Below are 27,986 nucleotides of genomic sequence, written 5' to 3'. Positions count from 1 at the left end.
AAGTGCCAAACACTGAAACTACGGACCAATATCAACACACACACACACACACACACACACACACACACACACACACACACACACACACCTGTCGTTGCCTTCCTCGGTCCTGACGCAGCGGCCACCGTTGAGGCAGGAGGTGGGCGTGCAGTCCTCCGGGTCGGGGGCGTGGGTGTGGGCGTGGGCGTGGCAGGAGTGGGCGCGGGTGAGGCGTGGCGTGACGAGGGCGGTGGCGTTTGTGTCCACGACCTGAGAAGAGGAGAGGAGACGATGTGTGTGTGTGTGTGTGTGTGTGTGAGAGAGAGAGAGAGAGAGAGAGAGAGAGAGAGAGAGAGAGAGAGAGAGAGAGAGAGAGAGAGAGAGAGAGAGAGAGAGAGAGAGAGAGAGAGAGAGAGAGAGAGAGAGCCCACCTGTAGGGGGAGGCGCGTGGAGGCCAGGGAGGCGGCGGAGTGGAGGGTCACGTCGTCGTCGCCTCCGTCGGTGTGTTGGTCGCCCAGGCGGTGGTGGTGGCGGTGCTTCCAGGCGGTGGGGGCCAGGGCGGCGGGGTCATCCACCACTACTGTCAGGTTGGTGGCCGCTTCCAGCTACACGGAGACAAGAACACACACACACACACACACACACACACAAACTCGTTATGAATCGAGCACTCAAAACGCGGGTTCAGCAACAAATAATCATAAAAATTACCTTACCTATTAATTTATCCGTCAGACAATGTGTAATATCTGAGTGCTCATGCAGTGCTGGCGTGTGTGTGTGTGTGTGTGTGTGTGTGTGTGTGTGTGTGTGTGTGTGTGTGTGTGTGTGTGTGTGTGTGTGTGTGTGTGTGTGTGTGTGTGTGTGTGTGTGTGTGTGTGTGTGTGTGTGTGTGTGTGTGTGTGTGTGTGTGTGTGTGTGTGTGTGTACTCCTCACCTGCCCTAACAGCAACACGTGTATACCTGGCGGGTGTGGAGCGCAAGGAGGCCCTGGAGTTTGACGGCGTTCATGTAACTCCCTTGGGTGTCCCTCACACTGACCCACACACACGTAGAGGGTGTCGCTGGGGGCGTCGCGGGGGGCGTGTCTTGGGGCGTGGCAGGGGGCGCGGTAGGTGGCAAGGATGGTGAAGCAGCAGGAGGGGGAGCACAGCCGCCGTACACGCTGACCACCTCCACCTTGCTGTCCGGCTCTTCCAGCACCTTTTTCACCCCCTTCAGTAAAGAGCCGAGCCCTCCGCCGCCCTTCTGGAAACATTGTACATTATTTACCCGTGCTGTGACTGCCTCTCCCCTGCCATCTTCTGTCAATCAGTTTTCTTCACTTTTCGTGCACAATAGTTATTCACGCCACACTTGCAGTAGCCCCGAGATCTTGATGGTCCTTTTGTGTTGGAAGCAATGTTCTTTTTGAGAGTTAATTGAGCGTATTATTAACCTGTCTTCAGTCTGAAGACTCACGGTGAAGTTTTCCCGTGGAAATTAATAGTAAGCATCACTGCCTTGCGGGCAACGTGTAGAACCACACAACAGCGAAAGGGAAAGATAATAATGTTGAACAGTTTGGTGTGTTGTATGTCGCGTCCTCGAATAGTAAGGGTCACCATATTACGGCATTGTTATATAGCATATTGGTATAACTTTGTAGCATATTGATGGGTCGCCACTGCTCATAGAATTTTGCAAATCAACATATGTAGAAATGGTGGAGTGTTGGACATTACAGTATGATTTACTGTAATGCATATTATTATGTATTATAACATTATAACTTATTTGGATGGATAAATGTATTATATTTCCCCTCCATCAAAGTACGTTGCAAAAAATGGAGCATCGCACTGATGTATGGGAGCTCTGGGATACTGCGTTGATGAGATTTTATTGCGCTGGCATGGCGAGGGAGTTGGCGAAGAGGGGCAGGGGGCAGGAGGGCGATAGGGTGCTCGGGGGGCGTGATGGGCGAGAGGCGTGTGATGGACCGCGTGACGATGGATGGGTGGTGTGGCGCGGCGGAAGCGTGGTAATGTGAAGGCAGTGCAGGAGGTACATGGACAAGTAAGGCCTGCAGTGATGGCGGCGTGGTGGCGAAAGCAGTGCATGAGGTAAAGTAGAGACTGCACAGATGGCGTCAAGGTGGCGATGCTGACTTGGACGAAATGAGACGATAACGGTAAATCATCATGCATATAAACACGGTGATCGGCAAACAGGGAGGAAGGGATGGTTTAGAGCAGTGGGCCAGACGCATAATACAGACAGGAAGATAAATAGATAGTTGTATAGTGTTGATGTGTGCTGGATTAGACGAAAACGGCAAATACTCAAAGGAAGACTGAAGAGAGATAGACAGATGATGGCATAGCGGCTGGTCGGTAAAGAAAGGCAGCTGTTAGTATAGAGGGAGGAACCTTGCGTGCATAACAGAAGAAGGGAGAAAGGAGGGCAGCAAGACTAAGGATTGGCAGATAGAAATATAGAAGCCAGTATTTGGTGGTGATGAGTGCAGCAGAACTAAGGATAGATAGACAGATGGATTGGCAGAAGCTTGTATTGTGGTCATGGTTAAGCAATCATAATTTAAGAGTATTACAGTAGGGATGGAAGATGGGAGGGAGGGAGAGCAGGAAGACTAAGGATAGATAGATAGACAGATACACAGATAGACAGAAGCTTACATATTAATGACGAGTGGAGTCGAAGTAAGGATAGTTAGATAGATAGATAAATGCTTGAAAGCGGTCACGGTCAAGCAGCTCACGGTCAGAGTACCATAGTAGGGATGGAAGAAGGGAGCGAGGGGGAGCAGCAAAACTAAGGATAGATAGATAGATATATATATTGATAGACACAAGCTTGTATTTTAATGACGAGTGGAGCAGAACCAAGAATAGATAGATAGATAAATGCTTGAAAGCGGTCACGGTCAAGCAGCTCACGGTCAGAGTACCATAGTAGGGATGGAAGAAGGGAGCGAGGGGGAGCAGCAAAACTAAGGATAGATAGATAGATAGATATATAGATAGACACAAGCTTGTATATTGATGACGAGTGGAGCAGAACTAAGGATAGATAGATAGATAAATGCTTGAAAGTAGTCACGGTCAAGCAGCTCACGGTCAGAGGAACCACAATGGGGGACGCATTGCACCAAGACAAGGACGAAAACCTACCGCAGGGGACCAGCCGCGGGTGAGATCGGCGGGCGTGGTGGGCGTGAGGGCGAGGGGCGCGGCGTGGGCCAGGGCTTCCGGGGTGAGGAGCCGCACTGCCACCGTCACGTTAGCGGCCACGCCCCTCTGACGCCACGCCCGGTCACTCACGGAGAAGTGCAACTCGTACCTGAAGGGGGGGAAGGAGATAAGGAGGAAGGGATGGGAAGAGTAGGGAAGAGAAGGAAGGGGGGGAGGGAGGGGAAGGGGAGGGAAGGGAATAGAAGGAATGGTAAGGGAGGTGGAGGGGAGGGGAGGGAGGGGAGGGGACGATAGGGGAGGGAAGGAAAGGGAAGGGGAGGGAGGGTAAGGGAAGGAAAGGGATGGGAAGGGAGTGGAGTGGAAGAGGAAGCGAAGGGAAGGGAATGGAGGGGAAGGGAAGAGAAGGGAGGTGTGGGAGGGTAAGGACATCATGGGGAAGAAATGGGAAGAGAAATGGAGGGAGGGGATGGGAGGGGAGGTGGAGGGAAGGGAAGGGAAGGGAGGCGAAGAGCAGAGAAGGTAAGGGAAGGGAGGTAAGGTAAGGACATCGGGGGCAAGGAATGGGAAGGAACAAAAAAAGGTGATAAAAAATGTTGAATAAATGAATGAATGAATGAATGAATGAAATAAAGAGGGAGTGGAACGAAGTTTGAAAGAATGATCCAAAGAAAATAAAATACAAGTTCGTGGAAGGGAAGGAAGAAAGAAGCAGGGAATATAGATCAAGGAAAGAGAGAATGCGGGAAAGTGAAAAGAGAAGAGAAGAATAAAAAGTGAAAAGAGGAGGAGAAGGAAGAGAAAATGAAAAAAAACAAGGATGGAGAAAGGAAGATGGAGAGAGGAGGGAATAAAAAATCAGAGAAAGAAAATTGCAGGAAAATAAAGAGGTGAAGAGAGAGAGAGAGAGAGAGAGAGAGAGAGAGAGAGAGAGAGAGAGAGAGAGAGAGAGAGAGAGAGAGAGAGAGAGAGAGAGAGAGAGAGAGAGAGAGAGAGAGAGAGAGAGAGAGAGAGAGAGAGAGAGAGAGAGAGAGAGAGAGAGAGAGAGAGGAGACGCAAGAGAAAATGGGAAAAAAGGGAGGTATGAAAAAAAAAAAAAAGTTGATAGAGAAAAACACTTACGAAACAGAGTGAAATAAACGAAATAAACAAGTTAACAAGGAAGTGAAAAAAGAAGAAGTGAAAAAAATCGATTAGGAACGCGTAGACGGATATAATGAGATCAGTGAACATTAATTTTATACACGTGGGCCCGAGAGGATTATTTTAACAGTATTTTGCGGTAATTATAATGATCCCGCTGACTAGGCTACTGGGAAATTTGCTTAATGCCCCGGGGAGACGAGGGTGGTGGGGATGGGGGGGGAGGTGGGAGTGGTTAGCGAGAATTTATGTCGACGATGGATAGATAGATAGATATATAGAATGAGATAGGTAGAAAGGTAGTTTGATAGATTGATTGATAGAGATAGATGGATAGATATAGATAGATTGATAGATAGGCAGATAAATAGATAGGTAAATAGATGGATAGAGAGGTAGATGGACAGATAGATACACAGATAGACAGATAGATAGAGATGCCTGTAACTTCAGTATTGCAACCTTTAGTATAATTTTTTCAAGTAATCTTTAGAGAACCTTAAAGTGGATTAAAAGCACGATGAAAATCTATACGTAAGTTAAAGAAAGTCGTGTCAGATATACTTTCTTAAAACAACAACAACAACAACAAAAAAAAAAAAAAAATCGAAACTATTAGTAATCGGAAAAAAGGTGTGATTTTTCTGTTGCTATCGAGGACTTAAAAAAAAAAAAAAAAATCAATGTTATGTTTTATGCCATTTCGTCCCACCGGGCTGAAAATTCCGCTCGCCATCAGAATACATCACTACAGTTTATATATATTTTTTTCTGTAAAGACAGCCAATTGAGTTTCCGGCGATAACTGTACAATTTTCAGAATGCTATATTTTATACTATTTCGTTCCACCGTGATAAGTTAATTTTGCCTTAGGAATGCCTTGCTACATTTTATTTAAATATTTTTTTGTATGTGATGATAGACCTGGAATCTCTTTTTTCATCAAGAACATATGAACATAAGAACGTAATGAGTCTTCAAGAAGGCGATAGGCCCATACAAGGCAGCTCCTGTGAACTTAACGCCACCTAACATCGCTATCCATGAATTTATCTAATCTTTTTTTGAATGTGTCTATATGTAGTATTGGCACTCACTACATGACTGCCAAGACTGTTCCACTTATCCACCACTCTGTTGGTAAGTCAATTCTTACCGATGTCTTTGTTGAATTTGAATTTATCCAATTTAAACCCATTACTAAGTGTCCTACCCGGGCTATACGTTATTACTAAGCCACCAAACTCGGCGCTATATAACCACTGTAGTTGCTGCGCCATGAATATTTAGTCCAGTCATTCAAATCATTCAGTCAGTCGGTGTGCTGCCAGACGCTATACGAAAGAAAGGGTGTCCGCCTCACCTGCCCTCCCGGACCTGGCTGGAGGCGAGGATGGTGCCGTCCCGGGGGTGGAGGGTGAACAAAGGGTGAGGAGGACCCGCCCACTCGAACTCCTTGTCGCCGAGGTCCCAGTCGTCCGGGTCATCCACGAAGACCCTGCCCAGCGGCGCCTCGGACCCGGCACCCTGAGGAGGAAGGACACATCATGCAGGACCTGAAGTTAATGTAATGCTCCAGCCTCGTCGTCCCCTCCGGTGGGTGTGTTTGGTGGGCCGAGTGAGCGCCACCCGCCTCTGTGATGTGTGTCATTGTGTGCGATTTTTTTTACAGCAACAGAAACGCTAAGCACTGTTTCAGCAAAAAGGTAGTTAGTAGAGAGGCCAGAAGAGAGGCCAATTTCGGATGGAGAGTTGTCTTGCTGATTTGTTAATTCGAGTTGCTGATATATTTACTAACCGACGATACGATATGGCCTCCGCATCTCATTTTACGTATTAAATTTAATAAAAGAGTGTGTGTTTTTTCGATTGTGGAGTGCCAACACTCAGGAGTTGAATAAGTCATGCATCCAACAAGGGGTCGGGATGGGGCTTGTCCGTCTGCTTGACCTACTACGCGCATCGGTAAGGAGCAACAGAACAAATCAGCCGAGGTTCATCCAGTCAGTGTGAAGAGCTTGTTGTTGGTGCTTCACTGCGGGCCTCGACGCCTCGTGTTTCCTCTTTCCTCCGCGCACCAGCCACGTAGTCAAGCCTTGTTGGGGTCACGTCCACGCGTCAGCGCGGCTTCAGGAAGATACATGTGTTCCCATTCCGGGCGTGAAACAAAATTTACGACTCGTGCGTCAGAGATGGCAACAAGGAGAAAACACGCCCAGATGGATGTTAAGTTCTTTTAACACTTTACACAAATATTCATATTTCAAAATTTTACGTAGTATACATAGGTCCTTCATCCTTACAGAGCCATTGTTGTATTCACGCCGCCTTACCTGCGTCTTCCACAGGTAGACTGCTTTGGCCGCGGGCTTCATGGGGTTGTCGTTGAGGTCGTCCACCAGCACAGTGAGGCGGTGTGTGGCGGCCAGGCCCTGGGCGTCGGACACCCGCACCGCCACGCTCAGCTGTCGGTGCTGCTCCCGGTCCACGGCGCCCCTCGTCCACAGCTCCGCCCCGCCACGCCCGCTCTCCAGTCCTACAGGCAGGGGCGTGAGGGGAAGGAGGTGAGTCAGGTGAGTAATCTGAGGGCTCATGTTAGTGGAGGAGGAAGTGTTCAGTTGTTTAAGCAATGCGTGGATGTAACGTGAAGGAAATAGATGGAGGAAGAGGGGAAGAAAAAAAAGAGGGAGAGGAGAAAGAAAAGGAAGGAAAGGACGAAAAATTACCGCTAAAAGCAAGTCGTCGTTAGTCTCGTCGGTGCCAAAAAATACAAAAAACAAAAACAAAAGTAGATATAGGCGAGGCTTTACCCTGCCGTCCTCGAGTATGAATAACTCCCGCCGGCCTGAGTTCCCAAGGCTGCACGTGGGCGAGAAGTTTGTTAAAGTTGAGCCAACAATTTGAACTCCGGAGCGTCTATAATGGGTTATTCCTCCCGCCTCCCTCCGCCCGGGGTGCTGAGCCAGGCTGCTCCTTGATACCCTCCGTCGCACCCTGCCTGTCTGTCTGCCTGCCTGCCTGCATCTGTCTCTATCTGTCTGTCTGTCTGTCTGTCTGTCTGTCTGTCTGTCTGTTTCTCAGTCTGTCTGTCTCTCAGTCTGTCTGTCTGTCTGTCTCTCAGTCTGTCTGTCTGTCTGTCTGTCTGTCTCATACACACACACACACACACACACACACACACACACACACACACACACACACACATACACACACACACACACACACACACACACACACACACACACACACAAGCACCATCGCCCCAACCTACCCACAAACACGTTAAGCCCCCCCTTCCTCATCCCCCTTCCTGTATATGAATCACGAACGAATTTACTTTTAATATGTAACATCAACTTGCGCATTTTCGGCCTAACGGCTGTCAGAACTAAATAAACCGTTTATTATTATTATTATTATTATTATTATTATTATTATTATTATTATTATCATTACACACACACACACACACACACACACACACACACACACCATCGCAACACGCCGCACGTACACACGCCGCCAGTTCGTGTGTCTGCTCCGAGCGGTACTCACGTTGGTCAAATCTGAGCTCGATGAGGGAGAAGACGTGGGGCGGGTTGGTGGGCGCCAAGGCGAGGGTGAAGGGCGGGCCATGGCCCAGCCCCCACACGTCGGGGTCCGTCACCCTTAGCACGCCCAGGCGGGTGGAGGGGCCGCCCTCCGTCACATGCAGGCGTGTTGGTGGCAGCAAGCGCGGCGGACAGTCGTTGACGTCAGTGACGGTGATGGTGATGGTGGCGGTGGCGGAGAGGGGCGGGCTGCCGCGGTCCACCGCCACCACCAGCGCCTTTCCCGAGGCACCGCCGGGAGCCTCACGATCCAGCTGTCGCCTGAGGCTGACGCCGCCGTTGGCGTCTACAGCGAGGGCGCCCCAGCCACCCTCCAATCGATAGTTCACGTCCTGTGTCCCGCCCTGCCGGATGAGAACCAAGTTTACAAATGTATACTGAGACAGAAGCCTTTCCTGGTCTGTACAGCCCTGAATGTAAAAGGCGTTGTGCTGCAACCCCAAATGTTACCAACAGCAGCGAGTCTGCTGCCCGGCGAGGGTGTCGTCGGTGTTGATGTATGTTCCATCGTCTGCTCTTCGTGCCAGGTGATACGTCCGCGTTTCATGATGATCATTTTGACCACAAACTGGATCCGCTTAGCAAATCATGAAGCGATAAATAATTGTTGAGCATAAAAAAAATGTGTCGCAATAATGATATCAACCGATAAAGTTGTATTCCACCCATTCCATGATTTCCATCCCCATTTTATAGTTAGAGTTGGAGTTAGTCAATTCTCTTAATGCATACTCCGACGCCCACGTTACTACCCATCGTCGGCACTCACCATGTCAGGGTCGTGGGCGGGCATCGTGGCCAGCAGGGTGCCGAGGGCAGCGTCCTCCTGCACCTTGACGTGGGTGTTGGGGCGGGAAAACACCGGCGGGTTGTCGTTCACGTCCCTCAGCTGGATGGTGATCCAGGCGGAGTCGATGTGGGCGAGGTCCTCCCACCCCCGGGAACCCTGAGGGAGGAGGAGGAGGTTACGACGATGACGTGAGAGAGGGAGGAGGGCGGAGGTCATGAAGGTGAGGCAAGGGATGGTGAGAAGAGGAGGTTATGAGTGTAACAGCCATGTGAAGAGATGGAGAAAAGGCGAAAGTGGAAATAGCGAGGGTTTGTGTGTCAGGAGAATGCACGAGATGATGGAGACAAGTAGGAGAGGGGAAGTGGTAAGGGTGCAGGCGAAGTTACGAGTTAAAAGGGGAAGTGAAGTTTGTGATGGGTGATGTGTTGCGAGAATACGCGAGGAGATGAAGGCTGGCCGGAGGGGAGGCGGTGAGGCCGGAGAGGTGCGAGAGTTATACAAAAAGGGGTTAGAAAAGATTTAGGGAGGAAATTGTGAAGGCAGAGGAGGGAAAGGGCAGTGAGAAAGAGCGAGAATATATTGTAAAATGAAGGCGGCTGTCAGAGGGAAGGAGGGAGGGAAAATCCAGGTAGAAAGTGTGTCTGTTAGCTTATCTGTTGCCTCCTTTGTGTCTGTGTCTGTCTGTCTGTCTGTCTGCGTCGATTCTTTTACGCCACTTTCCTTGTTTCATTTTCTCGGGCGCTCTCCAGCCAAACACAATTCCTTCTTCTGCCTCCGCCTTCCTCTCTTTTCCTTTCTACTGGAAATTCACCTTAAAATACTTGTCCAATCACTTCATCTTTAATCTAACTTTTCTTCTTTCCTCCTCCTTTTTCTTCTCTCCCTCTTTCTCCTCCTCCTCCTCCTCCTCCTCCTTATTCTTCTTTCTGTACTCACCTGGTCCGTTACCTGCACCATGAACCGGAAGCCTCGTCGGTGGCTTTCCTCTTCGTAGTCAAGGTTCCTGAGGGCGAAGAGCTGCCCGGAGGAACCCAAGGAGCGCATGCCGAAGTTCTCCCAGCCAGGCCCGCTTCCCGGCACCACCTAGGAAGAGAGGGAGAGAGGAGGGAAGGGGTGTCGCTGTCTGTCTTGAGCCCTTATACCTAAACGCTTCACCACCTCAATTCACCTGTTTGAAAAGCCTCTCGTAGAAGTTGCTGGGCTCTCTTCTGTGATCCTAGTGATAGTTTTACACAACCTCTGCAAATTGAACTGGAAAATCACCCATGAAAACCCGGTTAACCTTCTCCGTGGCGTTAGAAAATAGTCGTAATGGAAGCTTGATACGTTTAAGAAAATGTACCTTTGTGTGTGTGTGTGTGTGTGTGTGTGTGTGTGTGTGTGTGTGTGTGTGTTTGTTGTTTCGTTCTTTTCTTATTTATTCTCATCTTTTTCACGTTTCTTTTTCTCTTTTGTTTTGATTTTTCTTATTTTCTTTTTCTTTTGTTATTTATCTTCTCTTCTCGTTGTCTCTGTGTCCTTGTCGCTCTCTGCTTCTTCTGTTTGATTGTTTGTGTTTCTGAGTGCCTGTGTGTGTGTGTGTGTGTGTGTGTGTGTGTGTGTGTGTGTGTGTGTGTGTGTGTGTGTGTGTGTGTCGTTTCCTCCTTGTCTTTTTCATTTTATCTCTTAACCTTTTTTTCTCTTCTGTTTTCATTTTTCTTTTTCTCTTCTTGCCATTTTTCTTTCCTTGTCTCCTCTTGTCTTCTCTCTCTCTCTCTCTCCAAACAAAGACTGACACTTGCCTCTGTCTAACCTGCCTCTCCCATCTAATATTTTACCGACTGTGTGTGTGTGTGTGTGTGTGTGTGTGTGTGTGTGTGTGTGTGTGTGTGTGTGTGTGTGTTCGTTGCAACCCTCTCGAAGTCGTGTTTCTTTTTCGCCAAATGACAGCTATTGTATTTTTCTTCTTTATTTTTTTGTTCGTAACGTTTCATTTCTCTTCATTTAAAGTGAGGCGTTTCTTTCTTTCGATCGTTTTTTTATTTTTTATCTCTGCTTCCCTCTGACGGGACTTGTTTTTTCATGGTTTTATATATATCTTTTTCATCATATCCGTCGCTTGTCTCTGTTTCACTTGATTCTTTGAGGAAAAAATGTATCTATAAAAAATATCCTCTTACTGTCTGAATGTTTCCCTTGTATGTGTTTTTTATGAATATTTCTCTCTCTCTCTCTCTCTCTCTCTCTCAGTCACACAACTTATTCCCTTTTACAATTCATTCTTGTATTTGACTTTCATTGTTTTCTCTCTATCTCCCCTACCTCTCATTTCCTTCCCTTCATCCTGCCCTTTGCTTCCCTTCCCTTCCCTTCCCTTCCCGCCCCTTCATTTCCCTTCCCTTTCCTTCCTTTCCCTTCTCATCCCTTCTCTTCTCCCTTCCCTTCCCTTCCCTTCCCTTCCTTTCATTTCCCTTCACATCCTTTCTCTTCTCCCTCCTCTTCCCTTCCCTTCCCTTCCCTTCCCTTCCCTTCCCGCCCCTTCATTTCCCTTCCTTTCCTTCCTTCCTTCTCATCCTTCTCTTCCTCCTCCTTCCCTTCCTTCCTTCATCCTTCTCTTTTCCCTTCTCTTCCTTTTCCTTCCCTTCCCTTCCCTTCCCTTCCCTTCCCTTTCCTTCCATTCCCTTCCCTTCCCTTCATTTCCCTTCCCTTCCCTTCTCATTCCTTCTCTTCTTTCCTTCCCTTCCCTTCCCTTCCCTTCCCTTCCCTTCTCTTCTTCCCTTCCCTTCCCTTCCCTTCCCTTCCCTTCCCTTCCCTTCGCTTCCCTTTCCTCCCTTCCCCTCCCCTTCCCTTCTCTCACTCTTCCTCACCCTATAAAGGAAGGTGTTGTTGTCGTCCTTGTCCGTGGCCGTCAGCTTGAGCAGGGTCGTGTTGGGCGGCTGGGTATACGGCGGCGTCTCGTCCACCTCCAGCTCCCACTGGCGGCGGGCAAGGCGGGGCGGGTTGTCGTTCTCGTCCGTCACGCGCACCACCACCGTCCCTGTACCTATGGAGGGAAGGGAAGAGGAGGAGGAAGAGGTGATATTTTTATTGTATTGGTCTGTATCACGTCTTGACATTATTTCCACTACCTTGTCGGCGCTTTTAACTTTTCACGTATTTTTTTTTAACGTTTTAACTTTTAACTAACTTTATTCTCAAGTGTTATTGTTTCTTTAGTTTCATTTGAGGCTTGTATTTTGTTTTGACGTTAACCTTTGCCTGCGCTTTACTGGAAAAGTTTTCATCTCACAACGTATCATGACGCTTACTGAGCACTTTCTCCTCACGCCTTTGGAAGAGTGTGTGTGTGTGCTGATGGGACGGGGGTAACAGAGGTGGGAGCAGTGTTTTCTGGTTGGTATTTAGATATGGGAATTGGTAATCAGAGGAAAGGGTGTTATGATTAAAGGGGAGGACTGGTGATTATGGGGATTGATATAATTAGAGGAAGGGATGATATAAGTAAAGGAGAGGATTGGTAATTGTGGGGATTGGTAGTTGGAAGAATTGATGTAAGTGGACTGATAGTTTAGGGGAGTTATAATGGCTGATAAGGACTAGTAAGGACTTGATTATGGGGAGGACTGCTTATAAAGGAGGGAGCTGATATAATAGGACTGATATAAGGGGACGAATAAGGAGTAATAAAGACTGATGATTAAGACGATTGATAAGGATTGGTAAGGATTGACTGGGACTGATAATGACAGTGACACAAGGGGAAGGGGAGGAGGACGAGCTGATAGTTACCATGATACGACAGAACGCAACAGACAACAGAAATGCACTCAATAAAAAAGATGTTACGTTCCAAAGTATCCTCTAGACTATATTATTAGCGTTTTTTCTTCACTGTGTTCATGTTTTTTTTTTAGTTTTAGCCTTATTTCTCTTTTTTTTTGTGTGTTTTAAGTCTTGGGATTATTTTTATTTTTACTAAATCAACGTTTTTTTATTTTTTTTACATATATTTTAGTTTTTTTTTTTTTTTTTAGTTTTGCTTGTGTTTTGTATTGTCTTGAGATTGTTACCGCTACATCTTCAGCGTTTGTAATTTTTATTTATTATTATTTTTTTTTTTAGTCTTATTTCTTTAGTTTCGTATTGGTTTCTGTATCACGTCTTGACATTATTTCCACAGCATTCTTAGCGCTTGTAACTTTCTTCTTCTTCTCTCTGTTTTCTAATCTTATCTTTTTTTATGTTTTGTATGTTTGTATCATTCTTAGCGCTTGTAACTTTCTTCTTCTCTCTATTTTCTAATCTTATCTTTTTTTATGTTTTGTATGTTTGTATCATTCTTAGCGCTTGTAACTTTCTTCTTCTCTCTATTTTCTAATCTTATCTTTTTTTATGTTTTGTATGTTTGTATCATTCTTAGCGCTTGTAACTTTCTTCTTCTTCTCTCTATTTTCTAATCTTATCTTTTTTTATGTTTTGTATGTTTGTATCATTCTTAACGCTTGTAACTTTCTTCTTCTTCTCTCTATTTTCTAATCTTATCTTTTTTTATGTTTTGTATGTTTGTATCATTCTTAACGCTTGTAACTTTCCTCTTCGTTTTCTCTCAATTTTTTAATGTTATATTTTTTAGTTTTGTGTAAGTTTGCATCACACCTCGGCATTATTTCCACTGCACTGTCGTCGCTTTTAAATTTTGAACTATTTTTTTTTTAACTTCTAACGTTTCAACTTTTAACACACTACTTTTATTCTTTAGCGTTATTATTTCTTCAGTTGTGTATGCATTGTTATATTACGCCTGGAAATTACTTTAACCTTGACCTGCGCTTCTCTGGAAAATGTTTCGCTCTACTGCACGACTTTTATCACATTTTCATCTTTTCACGTTTCTATTTCTCGTCTGTTTTGATTTTTCTTGTCATTTCTTTTTATTTTATTATTTTCTCTTCTCGTTGCCTCTGCCTCTCTCTCTCTGTTTCCCTGTCTCTCTCTGCTTCTTCTCACGCGTTTGGAAGAGAGTGTGTGTGTGTGTGTGTGTGTGTGTGTGTGTGTGTGTGTGAAGCGAATAGCAAGCCATCAACTCATTAGATAGGAAGAGTGAGTATGGTGATGATATCGTGTTGACGTGATGGTGTTAACAAGAGATGGGAGCAGTGCTTTGTGGGTATATTATTCGTGTGGTGAGTGGGAAGCGAACAGCAAGCCATCAAATCGTTATATATAGGAAGAGAATGTGTATGGTGATATGTGATGGTGATAACAGAGGTGGGAACAGTGTTTTGTGGTGATAATATTTGTGTGGTAAGTGTAAAACGAAACGCAAGCCATCAAAGCATTATATCAGTTCTTTTTGTTATCAGAGCAGCGTTTACCGGGGCTTTTTTTTTTTTTTTTTTTTTGCCTTTGCCTTTGGACTCATTACTCTGTTTATGTGTTTGTGGTCATGATATATGTGTGGTGCGTGTGTGAAACGTTATGTATTTAGATCAAAACACTTCTTTGGTTCCATTACACTCTTCATGTTATTGTGGTCATACATTTGTGTGAAGCGTCGCACCAAGCCATCAAAGCGTCATATAGTTAGATCAAAAACACTTATTTGGCTTCATTACTCCCTTTGTTACTCCATTTCTCTGTTTATTATTATTTCCACTACCCTGTTTATCACTGTCTATTACCTGACGCAGCGCAGAGGCAAGGTACAGTAAAGGAAGCAGCTCAAGGGCAAAAAACAAATGAAAGCAGAAAAAGTCCGCAAGGGTTTCAATGACAAGCGCTGACCCCACGCGCGTTGCTTGATTCATTTATTGTTTTTCATTTAGTTTTTATTGTTTTTGTTTTTATTCGTCTCCTGGATTAATGGCTGAGCTTTGTTTTTCTTTTGCTTGTAACTAGGATTTTTTTAGTTGAGTTTGTTGTGCCGTTTACTTCCTTGCTTTTTGTTAGTGTTGGCGAGGGAGTTGGAGAAAGGCGGTGATGCAGTGTTTAAAAAAATAAGTGGAGGTATTATTTGTTTTGTTTGTCGATGTACTGCGTGATCTGTATCTATCTGTCTCTTTTTCTGTTTGTCTGCTTGTCTGTCTGCCCGTCTCTGTCTGTCTCTATCTGTCTGTCTCCGTCTGTCTGTCTATCTAGCTGTCTGTCTGTCTGTCTGTCTTTCTGTTTGTCTGCTTGTCTGTCTGCCCGTCTCTGTCTGTCTCTATCTGTCTGTCTCCGTCTGTCTGTCTATCTAGCTGTCTGTCTGTCTGTCTGTCTGTTTGTATGGCTGTCCGTCTGTCTGTCTGTCTGTCTGTGTCTTTCTCGTTCTTATGTTTTTATGTTCTTACGTGCAAACACATGCATATAAAAAAAAGATGAAAAACGGACTAATGGAGTAAAGAGAATGGCGATTTATTTCAAAGGTTCAATGAGGCCACGTTCAGGGAAAGGAGTATGTATCACGTGTATGGGAGGCTCCACACACGCAGCTCTTTCGGACAGAGTCAAAGGCTCTTCGTCGCATCAACTCTCCTCTTTTTACTGACAGCCACTCTGACCTCTGAAATTCCGCCGTAATGTTGCCTCTCTATCTTCTCACGATATTTTCATGCTGACTACTCTTCTGAACTTGCTAACTGCATACCTCCACCTCTCCCGCGGCCCCGCTGCACTCGACTTCCTACCCTAGCTCATCCGTATACTATCCAAATCCCATATGCAACAGTTAACCTGCATCTTCATTCTTTCATCTCTTTCACTGGTAAACTCCGGAACAGCCTTTCTTCGTCTTTATTTCCTCCTGCCTACGACTTTACATCTTTCAAGAGGGGAGTATCAAGACACCTCTCCACCCGAAACTAACCTTTTATGGCCACGCTTCCTTACTTCTTTACAGGAGCAGTGCTTAGCGGGCTTTTTGTTTTCATTTGTCGTTTTGCCTTTGAGGTGCCTCCTTTACCGGAAAAAAAGGCAAAGTTAGCTCATGTTCTTATTCCTTCGTGTCATATTTTCCTTATTCATTCACAGTAAAGCTTACCTCTAATTTAAGGGAGTAATCTAGCCGCGCGCAGTACCCGAAAAATCTAATTATCGTAAACTTTTTATTTTATTTTTGCTTGTTTGTTTAGGGCAGGGGAGGCTCATTAAGGGTCTTGCATGGACCGAAATTGCCAGCGTGATCCTGTTCAGATTGCAAAAGGGTGTAAATTTTGGATACTTGCCCCTCCCCTCCCCCCCCCCCCCCAGCCTCCTAAACCCTCAGTCCTCCCCCACACCCACCCACCACAACAACCACCACCTTCATCTCCACCACCACCACCGCCACCGCCACCACCGCCTCGCTCCCCCACACGCCTACACCAATAATTTCTCGCCTAACGGTCGTTTTCAGTGGTAAAAGGGGATAAATAAATATATGAACAAATAATAATACGTAGAAACAATAAATAGATAAAACACAAATATACAAATTAATAATACTAATAGGTAATGGAAATGATACATGGAAAAGTAATCAAATAACACACACACACACACACACACACACACAGACACACCAATACACACTCATGCACATAAGAAAAACAACAACAACACGAGATAAAAATATTATACACCAATGCTATTCAATTAATCTACTTTGTCAATTGTTCACATTATTAAACATTCATTCCAACACAAGTCCAATAAGAAAAGGCTACACGAACATTGACGATACATTATAGGAATCTTGAACACCTGCCTACCAATCTACCTCTACCTACTTGCCTACCTACCCTTCCCTTCCCCTCCACTCCATCCCCTCCCCTCCCCATGCGCTGAAACACGGCCAGGTAATGCGACAGGTAATACGTATGGACCGTGATATTACATGCACAGGTGGAGGGAACTGAGCTGAGTTAGAAGTCGGCAATAAGCTTTTCTCCCAATGCGCGACGGGACCCAATTTTCTCTTTCTTTACATTACGTACATATAGAAATTTTGTGAGAGAGAGAGAGAGAGAGAGAGAGAGAGAGAGAGAGAGAGAGAGAGAGAGAGAGAGAGAGAGAGAGAGAGAGAGAGAGAGAGAGAGAGAGAGAGAGAGAGAGAGAGAGAGAGAGAGAGAGAGAGAGAGAGAGAGAGAAAGAAAAGTATGAATAGATGTTTTAATATTGGGAGGGATAAAGTCAGAGAAGTGTGTGTGTGTGTGTGTGTGTGTGTGTGTGTGTGTGTGTGTGTGTGTGTGTGTGTGTTTATTGGTGGGTGTTGCAAGGAAAGTGGAGGTGATTTACGATGTTTTTTTTTGTTTTCCTAATTTTGTGTTGCCTGTTTTTTTTTTTTTTTTTTTTTTTTACTCCAGTTGCGGCCAAATTATTGTTGTCAAATTATCGCGGTCAAGTTATTAGAGGTGACGCTCGAAGGGAATCCGCATTATGAATCTTTTGAAAGCGGTATAATATATATTGTATTATTGTTATTTATTTATTTACTATTATTACTATGATTATTATTATTATTATTATTATTATTATTATTATTATTATTATTATTATTATTATTATTATTATTATTATTATTATTATTATTATTATTATCATTATCATTATGATTATCATTATTGTTATCTATTATTATTATTATTATTATTATTATTATTATTATTATTATTGTTACTACTACTACTACTACTACTTATACTTTTAAATGATACATATCACTAATAATACCTAGCACTAAATCACCTATCATCTATTACGTCTAGATGACATACTACTACTACTACTACTACTACTACTACTACTTCTACCATTGTTACGACTACTACTACTACTACTACTACTACTACTACTTCTACTACTACTACTACTAACTCTACCACAACCACTCACCCTTCAGGCCTCCCCCGTCGGCGGCCACCACCTGCAGGCGGTACTCGGGCGTGGCTTCCCTGTCGAGGCAGCAGCGCGCCGTCCTGACCTGTCCCGTGTGCGGCTCCATGCTGAAGAGGGCGGACCCGGAGGCCTCGTCCACCACGTTCTTCTCGATGGCGTAGGTGAGGCGCGCGTTGCTCCCGTCCTTGTCGTCGTCCGCATCCCACGCCTTCACCTCCACCACTCTCGCCCCTGCTCGGAGGTTAGTGATTTGGGCATCAGTAAGTTAGGCATCAGTTAGTTTGGAATCAGTTAGGTATTAGTTAGTTTGGTATCAGCTATTTAGTTATCACTTATTTTGGTATCAGTTAGGTAGGTACGAGTTAGTTAGGTACCAATTATTTCGTTGTTTCTTAAGTTGGTTAGTCAATGAATTAGTTTTTTGTCCACATAGAAGCCTCAGTAGAGTGTTATGAAGGGTGGTGAAATTTAACGCAACAGATTGATTGCCAAACTTATAACCGTACAGGCGTGAAACTTTGAAAGAGTAAGAACACGTTGAAAAGTAAGAACCGTAAGAACATAAAACCATAAATAATAAGAACACGTTAAAAAGTAAGAACCATAAGAACATAAAACCTTGAAAAGTAAGAACACGTTGAAAAAGTAAGAACCATAAGAACATAAAACCTTGAAAAGTAAGAACACGTTGAAAAAGTAAGAACCGTAAGAACATAAAACCATAAATAATAAGAACACGTTAAAAAAGTAAGAACCGTAAGAACATAAAACCTTGAAAAGTAAGAACGCGTTGAAAAAGTAGGAACCATAAGAACATAAAACCTTGAAAAGTAAGAATGCGTTGAAAAAGTAAGAACCATAAGAACATAAAACATTGAAAAGTAAGAACGCGTTGAAAAAGTAAGAACCGTAAGAACATAAAACCTTGAAAAGTAAGAACGCGTTGAGAAAGTAGGAACCATAAGAACATAAAACCTTGAAAAGTAAGAATGCGTTGAAAAAGTAAGAACCGTAAGAACACCAAACCTTGAAAAGTAAGAACGCGTTGAAAAAGTAAGAACCGTAAGAACATAAAACCATAAATAATAAGAACCGTAAGTAAGAACCGTAAGAACACCAAACCTTGAAAAGTAAGAACGCGTTGAAAAAAGTAAGAACCGTGAGAACATGAAACCTTCGAGAATAAGAACACGTTAAAAAAATAACAACCCTGACAACATAAAACCTTGAAAGAGTAAGAAACAATAATGACAATAAAGCTAAGAACAATAAGAACAAAGAACCTTCAAGACTAAGAACACGTCGAGAAAGCAAGAACCATAAGAACATAAAACCTTCAGAAGTAAGAAATAACGCGTCGATTAACTAAGAACTCTACCTAGGAGCGTTACACCTAGACAACTAACCTCACCTGGCCCAACCAAAATACGGTATACAGCAGGTGTGTGTGTGTGTGTGTGTGTGTGTGTGTGTGTGTGTGTGTGTGTGTGTGATTAATCTTTCTCCTCTATTCTTTGCTCTCCTTAATTGATGTTGTTTTTGCTCCCTTAATTGACGTTGTTTTCGCTCCTTTAATTGAAGGAGGAAGGAGTTTTTTTTTTTTCGCCTAGGAGACTCGGATCAGGGAAGGAAAACAAAAACAAACATAAAACGCACACAAAAAACGGTGGACTCCTCTTCAATTACGTGCGAAGTCGATGTGTTTTAATTGTTCAGGTCATGCGTAAGTCAAGCCGGGTGTTTGTTTTAATCTGTATGGTGTTATAGAGTGTTTTAGTGGGCTTAATCTCTTCCGCAATCTTTCTCTGCCTTCTCCTCTCCTCTCATTTCTTTTCTTCCACTTCCCTCTTCCTCTCCTACCCGCAGCTTCCACCCCTTTCATCTCTAATACACAAAGATACACGCTAGATAGAAAGAGATGAGAATAAAACATGATAAAGGAAATGAACGGTACTATGTCTATGTTTTGCTGAAATGAGACACACCACTAGATAACAATGATGAAACTTATTTTGATATTGAGTAAAAAAATAAATCGGTGTATTATAGGTCTGTATACATAGAGATACACGTTAGATAGAAAGAGATGGAAATAGCGTATGGGGAAGGAAGCGAACGGTACTGCTGTGATGGTTTGCTGAATAGAGACACAAAATTATATGATAAAAAAAATAAATCAAGTAAAAAGCTAGACGAAACGCAGTGATACGAAATGACAGAAGAAAGAGTGGATACGTGATGACAAAGGAAATAGAGGAGGAGGAGGAGGAGGAGGAAGAGAAGGAGGAGGAGGAAGAGGAGATGGAGGAAATGAAAAAGTAAATAAAAAGTCTTGCTGAGAGTAACAACAAAGGAAGGACATGAAAAAGACAAGAAAAGAAAGAGGAAAATGAAAGAAAACAACGGAGTGATAAGATAACAGACTGAAAGGAAGGGACGAGAGAGAGAGAGAGAGAGAGAGAGAGAGAGAGAGAGAGAGAGAGAGAGAGAGAGAGAGAGAGAGAGAGAGAGAGAGAGAGAGAAGAGAAGAGAAGAGAAGAGAAGAGAAGAGAAGAGAAGAGAAGAGAAGAGAAGAGAAGAGAAGAGAAGAGAAGAGAAGAGAAGAGAAGAGAAGAGAAGAGAAGAGAGATAAAAACAGCAACAGAGGGAAAAAAAGAACTATGAATCTAAAAATACACCCGGGGAAGACACTAGCAGGTTCAGACAAACAAACAGAGGATGAAAAACAAAACATGTCCTCGAGCTAGGCGGCACTTATGGTATTGTTAAGACCGCGGGAAAAAAAAAGAAGAGAAGAAAACCAGAGAAAAAGAAAACAGAAGAGACAGAAAAAGGGATAGAAAACAACACAGTGAGGAGGGAACCATTGCACGTTTTCCTCCATATCAAGCGAGCGAGTTTTTCTTCCGTCATCCGTTAATGAAAGAAAAAAAGAAAAAGAAAAAAGCGATGTGGAACCCAAACAACGCAACACAACCTGGATCGGCCTTGGAAAGTTTCTTAATCTCGGTGGGAGAGAGAGAGGGAGAGGGAGAGGGAGAGGGTGAGAGTAAGAGTGAAAGCGAGACAGACAGATAGACAGACAGACACACAGACAGACAGACACTCACCCGTAGCACCGTTCTCCAGATAGACACTCACCCGTAGCACCGTTCTCCAGACAGACACTCACCCGTAGCACCGTTCTCCAGACAGACACTCACCCGTAGAACCGTTCTCCAGACAGACACTCACCCGTAGAACCGTTCTCCAGAGAGACACACAGACAGACAGACACTCACCCGTAGCACCGTTCTCCTCCACGGCGCCCAAGATGGTGGTGTCGGGGAAGACGGGGGCGTTGTCGTTGATGTCCTTCACCTTCACCGTCACCACCGTCTCCACCACGTGCACACGCCAACCTGAGTCGCCGCCCCCGTCACCGTAGTCAAACATCGCCTCGTCGCAGCCTCTCTCCTCTGTCGGGATGCCCTCCAGCCCTCCGTAGTCCGCGTCAGTGGCATCCCGCTTGACCCTGTGACCCTTACGGCGCTGGGAGGAACGCACGAGGCGACGGGAGGCGGTAAAAGACTCTGAAACATTCGTGTCTTGGAGGAGTCGCGTGTTTGTGCTCTCTGCGGCGGCGTTGTGTTGCTGGTCCTTGTCTGTTGAGTGTTTTCGTCCAGGCGAGAAGAGGGACAGCTTGGCTTCTTTATGTCCCGCGCGAGACTTCTTGGGATTCCTCTGCCTCCGACTCGACTTTCCTGACATGCCTTGAGTACCTCTCGTAACGGGGAGTTGTGAGAGGTTTGTCCTGAGGTTTGTCCTGTCCCCCTTCCCTCTCGTGCGATCTGAGAGTGTCTCCGGAGCGTCGTGCTGGCCGGGATCTGCCACGGATGAGTCTGCGAGGAGTTGTTTCATCTCAAGCGGCTTCCTGCAATCTTCTCCTAAGACGGAAACTTTTACATCGTCCTCGTTAATGCTGCCTTGCCTCCGTCGCTGCTCCAGGTGAGGGTCTTCTCGTAGCTCACGTTGAAACTCCTGGACCCCGAAGGTGAGGCGGGGCGGATAGAACAGTGCGTGGCGAACCTTCCTGAACGGCGGCGCCACGTGTCTCATTTCTAAGTCTCGAGGCACCGTCCCGCGGCTGTCACTCAAGTCTGCCGAGGCGGAAGGGTCGGAAGGAGGGTTCTTGTTTTTTCCCCCCGTATCAGATATCCTGGAAGTCATCACCTTGTCATCATCGAGTCTAGGATTGAATGAGTATGAGTCCTGGTTCCGGAGCTTTCCTGGCGCCCGTCTGGAAAAACCTGGAAGACGTGTGGTGGCCTCGGCAGTTTGCATTGCGTCCGGGGCGTAAAGAGGCGAGGAGATGAGTCGCTCCGTGCCGTGAATCATGAAGTCGCTGAGTGACGCGCGACGCTCAGCTCTCCTGCTTCTGTAACCACTTGGCACCGTGACCCCGACTCCGCCACGCCTCTGACCTCTTGATTCCCCAATGTGCGTGTCCCCCTCAGGCTCCCGGTGGCCCCATGACGCCTGCCGGTGGTGGTGCGTCGGGGAGGAGAGGTTGGGCAGCGTGGGGGTGACCTCGTCTTTCTCCTCCCACCACTGGCCATCCCGCACCTCCACGCGCAGCCGCCACTCGTCCCTGCCCTGAGGCGGGTCCCGGTCCAGCGCCTGCACAGGGAGGGAAGGAAGAATCAGACCGACACTTAAACGGGGCGACAGAAACACAGGGCAACACTTAAGACTGACAGACACAAAAACAGGGTGACGCAGAAACAGGGTGACGCAGAAACAGGGTGACGCAGAAACAGGGAGAAAAAAACGAGCGACGCAAAAACAGGGTGACAGAAAAACAAGCCACACAAAAAACATAGGCCTTCAAAGACTGGCAGACACAAAAACATGGCGACACAAATAACATGAGATATGCGAGGACTGACAGACGAGCAAATAAAGAAAGACAGGCACAGGAAACATCGTCGAGGAAAAAAAGAAAAAGAACAAGGGATAGAAAAAAGTATCGATGTTTGTGTCAAGAGAGATGCGAGAATAAAAGAAGATAATAAAAAAAGAGAATAGAAAAATACGTAAAAATAAATATAAAAAGGTGAAGGAAACGCCGACGGAGAATGTAAGGAAGAAAAGAGAAAGAATGGAGAAACTAGGCGAATTACGAAGGCGTGAATAAGGGAAGGTATCGAAAACAATTAGAGACAAACAGACGAACTGGAAAGAAGAAAGAGAGAAGGACAGACAGAAAAAAAAACAGACGAACGGGCAAGAAGAACGAGATGCATAGACGGTGAGAAAGAGAGAAAAGACAGGCAAAGAGAAAGAGATGTACAGAGAAAAGAAAAACGAGACAAACGAGAGATAAACAGACGGTGAGAAAGAGAGAAAAGACAGGCAAAGAGAAAGAGATGTACAGAGAAAAGAAAAACGAGACAAACGAGAGATAAACAGACGGTGAGAAAGAGAGAAAAGACAGGCAAAGAAAAGGAGAAGCACAGAGAGAAGAAAAGCGAGACAAACGAGAGATAAACAGACGCACAGACAAAGAAGAGGAAAGATATAGACGGACAGGGATAGACAGACGAACATGTAAAAAAGAAAGATACACAGACGGAGAGAAGAGACAGGACAAACAAGAAAAAATAATTACACAGAGATATAAACAGAAGCAGTGAAAAGAAGAAGGAAACTCACAGACAGAAGGACATGCGATAAGAAAAAGATGCAGGGACACAGAGACAGACATGCAGACATAAATAAAGATGTACAGGCAGAACGATTGACAGACGGAGAGGGAAAGAGAGCAAGAAGAAAAAATATACAGAAAGAACGACGAAGATAACAAAAATGGATGAACAAGCAGAATGACAGACAGACGGAAGGAGAGACAGGAAGGAAGACATACCCAGAGAACCAGAGCACGTACCTTCAGCTGGATGAGGTCTCCGGTGCGGGCGTGGATAGCGAAGAACGTCTCCCAGCCGCTACCGCCGCCGCCCGTCTCCTCATGGTGCGTTCCGTCGCCGATCACGCGGTACACCAGACGCCCCGCATCCCGGCTGTCTGCGTCCACTGCCATCACCTGCCGACCCCCCAGACACCCCCAAGCCTCAGTCATGACCACCACACACCCATACACCCCTCCCACACACTCACGCACACACACTCATGTATACACTCACACACACACGTCCCTATCCTGACGAACTTCAAACCTGCCTTCATTCACTCTCTTCTTTTCTCTCTCATCTCCATTCTCAGTATCTTCATTATCCATATATCCTCCTCCTCCTCCTCCTCCTCCAGGCCCTTCTTCCCTCCCTCCTAGATCTCCTCCTCCTCTCTCTCGCCCTCCTTTACCCTCTCCTCCCTTTCTAGCCCTCGCCTCCTCCCCCTTCTCCTCCTCCTCCTCCTCCTCCTCCTCCTTACCTTCGCCACAGGGGCGGGCAAGTCTCGGTCGTCCTCCTCCACCAGGGTGATGCGAGGGTCGGGGTTCAGGAAGACCGGGGGGTTGTCGTTGACGTCGGTCACCCTCAGCTGCACCACCGTATGCGTCACCTCCATGTCACCCTCGGCAGACACCACCAACTCGTGCTGTGGGTAGTGGTGTGCGGGGAGGGTGAGTGTGTGGTGGGGAGAAGGTATGGAGAAGGTGGGGAGGTGAGAGGAAGTGAGGAGAGATGGGGGGAAGGTATGGAGAGATTGGGGAAAGGAATGGGAAGGTTGGGAGAGATAGGGGAAGGTGGGGGGGTGGGGGGAGGTGGGGTTATGAGGGGAAGGTGGGAGTGAGGGGGGGAAGGTGAGGGGGTGTTAGGTTAGCTGTATTGGCTCTAGACTGTCTATAGAGGAAGTGATTAATGAGGTAGAGGGCGAAGAGTGTGTGCATTGATTGATAGGTTTGAAAGTAGAGTTAGGTTGTGGTGATCGACGAGGTGTGTAGATAGATAGATAGAGAGAGAGAGAGAGAGAGAGAGAGAGAGAGAGAGAGAGAGAGAGAGAGAGAGAGAGAGAGAGAGAGAGAGAGAGAGAATAAAAATATATGCTCCCGTTATCAAAGGAAGTAGAAACGTGTAAAAATACTTCCATGAAAAAAGAATAATAATTACGGTTTCAATTTACAAAACAGTTTCCGAATTCAGCCCCAAAATGCGAAATGTCGAAGGTAAAAACAACAACAACAACAAAACTATATATCAGCAGTGTGTTGAATAAAGGAGAAAAAAAAGACATCACCCCCCCAAAAAAAAAAGAAAGGTTACATGAGCATCAATAATAATAATAAAAAAATCATCTTTCCATTCATATTATTTTCTTTTTACTGATGGGAAGATTGCGGCTCCATATAGCGTGTACGAAACATTTTATCTACTCTCCTATTTATCTCTATACATTTTTCTTTTTACCGTTGCGCCTGAGTTCTTTCCTTCGAGGCAGATAACGAAGAAAGAAAGACACTCAGAAAGCGAGAAAATAGATTGGTCTTCCTTTGCTGCAGAAACTGATATTGCGAAATTGCTACCTATATTTGGTCCTGATGGGAAAAGAGAGAGAGAGAGAGAGAGAGAGAGAGAGAGAGAGAGAGAGAGAGAGAGAGAGAGAGAGAGAGAGAGAGAGAGAGAGAGAGAGAGACATACAGACAGACAGAGAGGGAGAGCATCAGACTCCAGGAAAAGAAAATATAAAGAAGATGAAAGAGAGAGAAAGAGGGGGGTGGGGGGGAGGAGGTCATTCACAGAGGCACAAAAAGAGAGTCGGAAAGAGATAGAGGGCAAGAGAGATAGAGAGAGAGAGAGAGAGAGAGACCGGGTGTGGCACGCGGGCTTGCTGGAGAAGCTTCGTGCCAAAGGCATCCAAGGACACCTGCTGATGCTGATGAGCGACTACCTTCAAGGAAGAAGCCTCCACGTCGTCGTCGGCGGCCAGCAGTCCAAGGACCTCCCAGTGGGTGCCTCAGTCCCTCAGGGATCTGTGCTGGGACCTGTCCTCTGAAATCTGTACATCGACGACCTTCTCAGGAGTCTGCCAGCAGTCTCTGCATACGCTGACGACTGCACGCTCTCCCTCTCCTACCCTCGCCAAGAAAGCCAGCAAGCGGTTGCTGACGTCAACCAGCAACTACGCTTGATACGGGAGTCGGGGGAGCGCTGGCTGGTGAACTTTGCTCCTGAGAAGACTCAGGCGATGGTGATCTCTCGGTCCCCGGCAGCCACACAAGCTGTCGAAGGAAGGGTGATGTTTGGCTCCGTCACCCTCCCGCTCCAGGATTACGTCAGGATCCTCGGAGTGGACTTGGACCGAGAGCTGCGCTTCGACCGCCACCTGAAACACGTCGCCCACCAAGCCTCCCTACGTGTCTCTGCCCTTCGTAGAGTGGCTAATTTCCTCGACAAGCGAGGAATTATGCTCCTCTACAAGGCCCAGGTAAGACCCTACCTGGAGTACGGGGCTCTGACCTGGATGTCCAGCGCTGCCACACACCTGCAGAGACTGGACAAGGTGGAGCGACGGGTGCAGCGACTGTTACAGGAGAACAACCCCCAGCCGCCCCCTCAGGATATTATACCTCTAGAGAGTCTAGACACTCTGGAGCACCGCCGGGACGTCGCTGCGCTGGTGGTGTTCCACAAGGCCCAGGTACAAGGAGTACCACACCTGGCGAGGCTGAGGCTCCCCCCGCGAGAGGCTGTGAGAGATACGAGAACGGTACTCTCCAGCCACGAGCAGGTCGGGGTGCCAAGGTCACGCGCCAGCCAGCACCAGAGGACCTTCACCTCCAGGGTGTCCCGCCTGTGGAACACGTTCACTGCAGCAGGGCCATCAGTGAGGGAAATGTCCACCCAGCAGGTAAAAGTGGCTGCTCACAGGTGGCGAAGAACATGCCACACACCACTAGTGATGCTAAATACACAGTGAACAAGTGTAAAGGGCTTTTGAAATAATGCACAAGAAAAAGTGACATTTTAAGCCCTGAAAAGTGCACAGTGAAACATATGCTTCTCGTTACGAACGATCGCATAAAGTGTCGTCGGCAAAAACAAATATGTTGTGTACTACAGATTGTCAGTTTAAATAAAGAGAGAGAGAGAGAGAGAGAGAGAGAGAGAGAGAGAGAGAGAGAGAGAGAGAGAGAGAGAGAGAGAGAGAGAGAGAGAGAGAGAGAGAGAGAGAGAGAGAGAGAGAGAGAGAGAGAGAGAGAGAGAGACTGCAAGAGAGAGAAACAAAAAGGATTACATGAACGAAAAGACACGACGCACACACACACAAAAAAAATATCGTTTGCAAAATTAAATACACAAACAAACAAAAAAAGGGAAAACTGAGTAACAGCAAATGTATAATTACGCCGAATCGAAATAAACAAATAAATAAAATAAAACCCGAAATATTACTCCGACAGGAAAAGGAAAAGTAGATACAAGAAACTATATATACACATGCGCTGGATCAGAAGAAAAGAGGTGTAATCTGAAAGCGCTGAAAGAAAATGGGATAAGTATTGGCCAAAGAAAACGAGAGGCAGGACAAAAGGGACGCGGAGGAGAGAGCAAGAAAGGGGTCAGAAATATAAACGTTTGTGCAGAGGACAGACAGACAGACAGACAGACAGACGGACGGACATGCATACAGACAGACAAAGGAGGATAAAAGATAAGAAGCGACGCGAAGAGCAAAGGGGAATAAATTTAGAATGATGAAAGAAGCGGCGGAGATAAAAAGAGGAAAAAAGAAAATGTTGAATGAAAAGGCGAGGAGAAAAGAATACAGTGAAAAGAAGAAAGAAGTTAATAATATGAAAAAGAAATGAGAAGATAAAAGGATAAAGAAGAAAGAATGGTAAATAGAAATACGAGGAGGAAAAAATAGTAATACAGCAAAAAAAGGAAAATGATAATAATAATAAAGAAAAATATAAAAAAAATATAAAGATAAACAGAGGAAAAAAGATGCTGAATATATATGAGTGAAAAAAAGTGATACAGCGAAAAAGAAGAAAAAGAATAACAGGAAAAAAATTATAAGGAATTAAAGAGGAAAAGAGCATAAAGAAAAAAGCTAAAAAGAAATACGAGGAGAAAAAAAATGAAAGGAAAAAAAGAAGGAAATGAAGAATAAGAAAAAATGATAAGAAGATAGAGATAGAGGAAAAAGTGATGAAAAAAATACGGTGGAGATAAAGAAGGAAAAGAACAATAAAAAATAACAATAATAAGATAAAGAAATAGAGAAAATAAAGACAGTGCAGAATAAAAGTATGAGAATGAAAAAAAGAAAATAGAATACGTCAAAAAAGAAGAAAATGAAAAAAAAGAAGAAAATCCCAATAGAAGGAAAGAAAAAGAAAAAGAGGGTAAGGAATGTTGACGAAAATGTGTGAATAAAAAAAAAAGGAAATAGGGGAGAAAGAGAAAGATACAGAAAAGGACGAAAAACAACAACCG

General features: G+C 45.4%; 1 protein-coding gene across 3 annotated transcripts in view; it reads right to left on the bottom strand.

Annotated features, from left to right (window-relative positions):
* The window catches only part of LOC126998447 (putative neural-cadherin 2), a 127,178-nt gene that overhangs the window by 7,240 nt on the left and 91,952 nt on the right, over positions 1–27,986 (bottom strand). For all 3 annotated transcript variants that reach the window (XM_050860133.1, XM_050860132.1, XM_050860131.1), the window contains exons 4-17: positions 23,977–24,141; positions 23,474–23,629; positions 20,829–22,206; positions 17,545–17,778; positions 11,562–11,737; positions 9,652–9,798; positions 8,695–8,871; positions 7,870–8,269; positions 6,648–6,850; positions 5,678–5,841; positions 3,153–3,321; positions 943–1,227; positions 411–584; positions 89–249 (exon numbers count right to left, since the gene is read on the bottom strand). In XM_050860133.1, coding sequence (XP_050716090.1) covers positions 89–249; positions 411–584; positions 943–1,227; positions 3,153–3,321; positions 5,678–5,841; positions 6,648–6,850; positions 7,870–8,269; positions 8,695–8,871; positions 9,652–9,798; positions 11,562–11,737; positions 17,545–17,778; positions 20,829–22,206; positions 23,474–23,629; positions 23,977–24,141 — 3,989 coding nt within the window. The remainder of the gene's footprint in view (positions 1–88; positions 250–410; positions 585–942; positions 1,228–3,152; positions 3,322–5,677; positions 5,842–6,647; positions 6,851–7,869; positions 8,270–8,694; positions 8,872–9,651; positions 9,799–11,561; positions 11,738–17,544; positions 17,779–20,828; positions 22,207–23,473; positions 23,630–23,976; positions 24,142–27,986) is intronic.

The sequence above is a fragment of the Eriocheir sinensis genome, chromosome 14 (assembly GCF_024679095.1).
Source record: "Eriocheir sinensis breed Jianghai 21 chromosome 14, ASM2467909v1, whole genome shotgun sequence".
Taxonomy (NCBI): Eukaryota; Metazoa; Arthropoda; class Malacostraca; order Decapoda; family Varunidae; genus Eriocheir; species Eriocheir sinensis.
The sequence above is the reverse complement of the archived record's forward strand: the minus strand, read 5'-3'. Positions and strand labels throughout refer to the sequence as shown.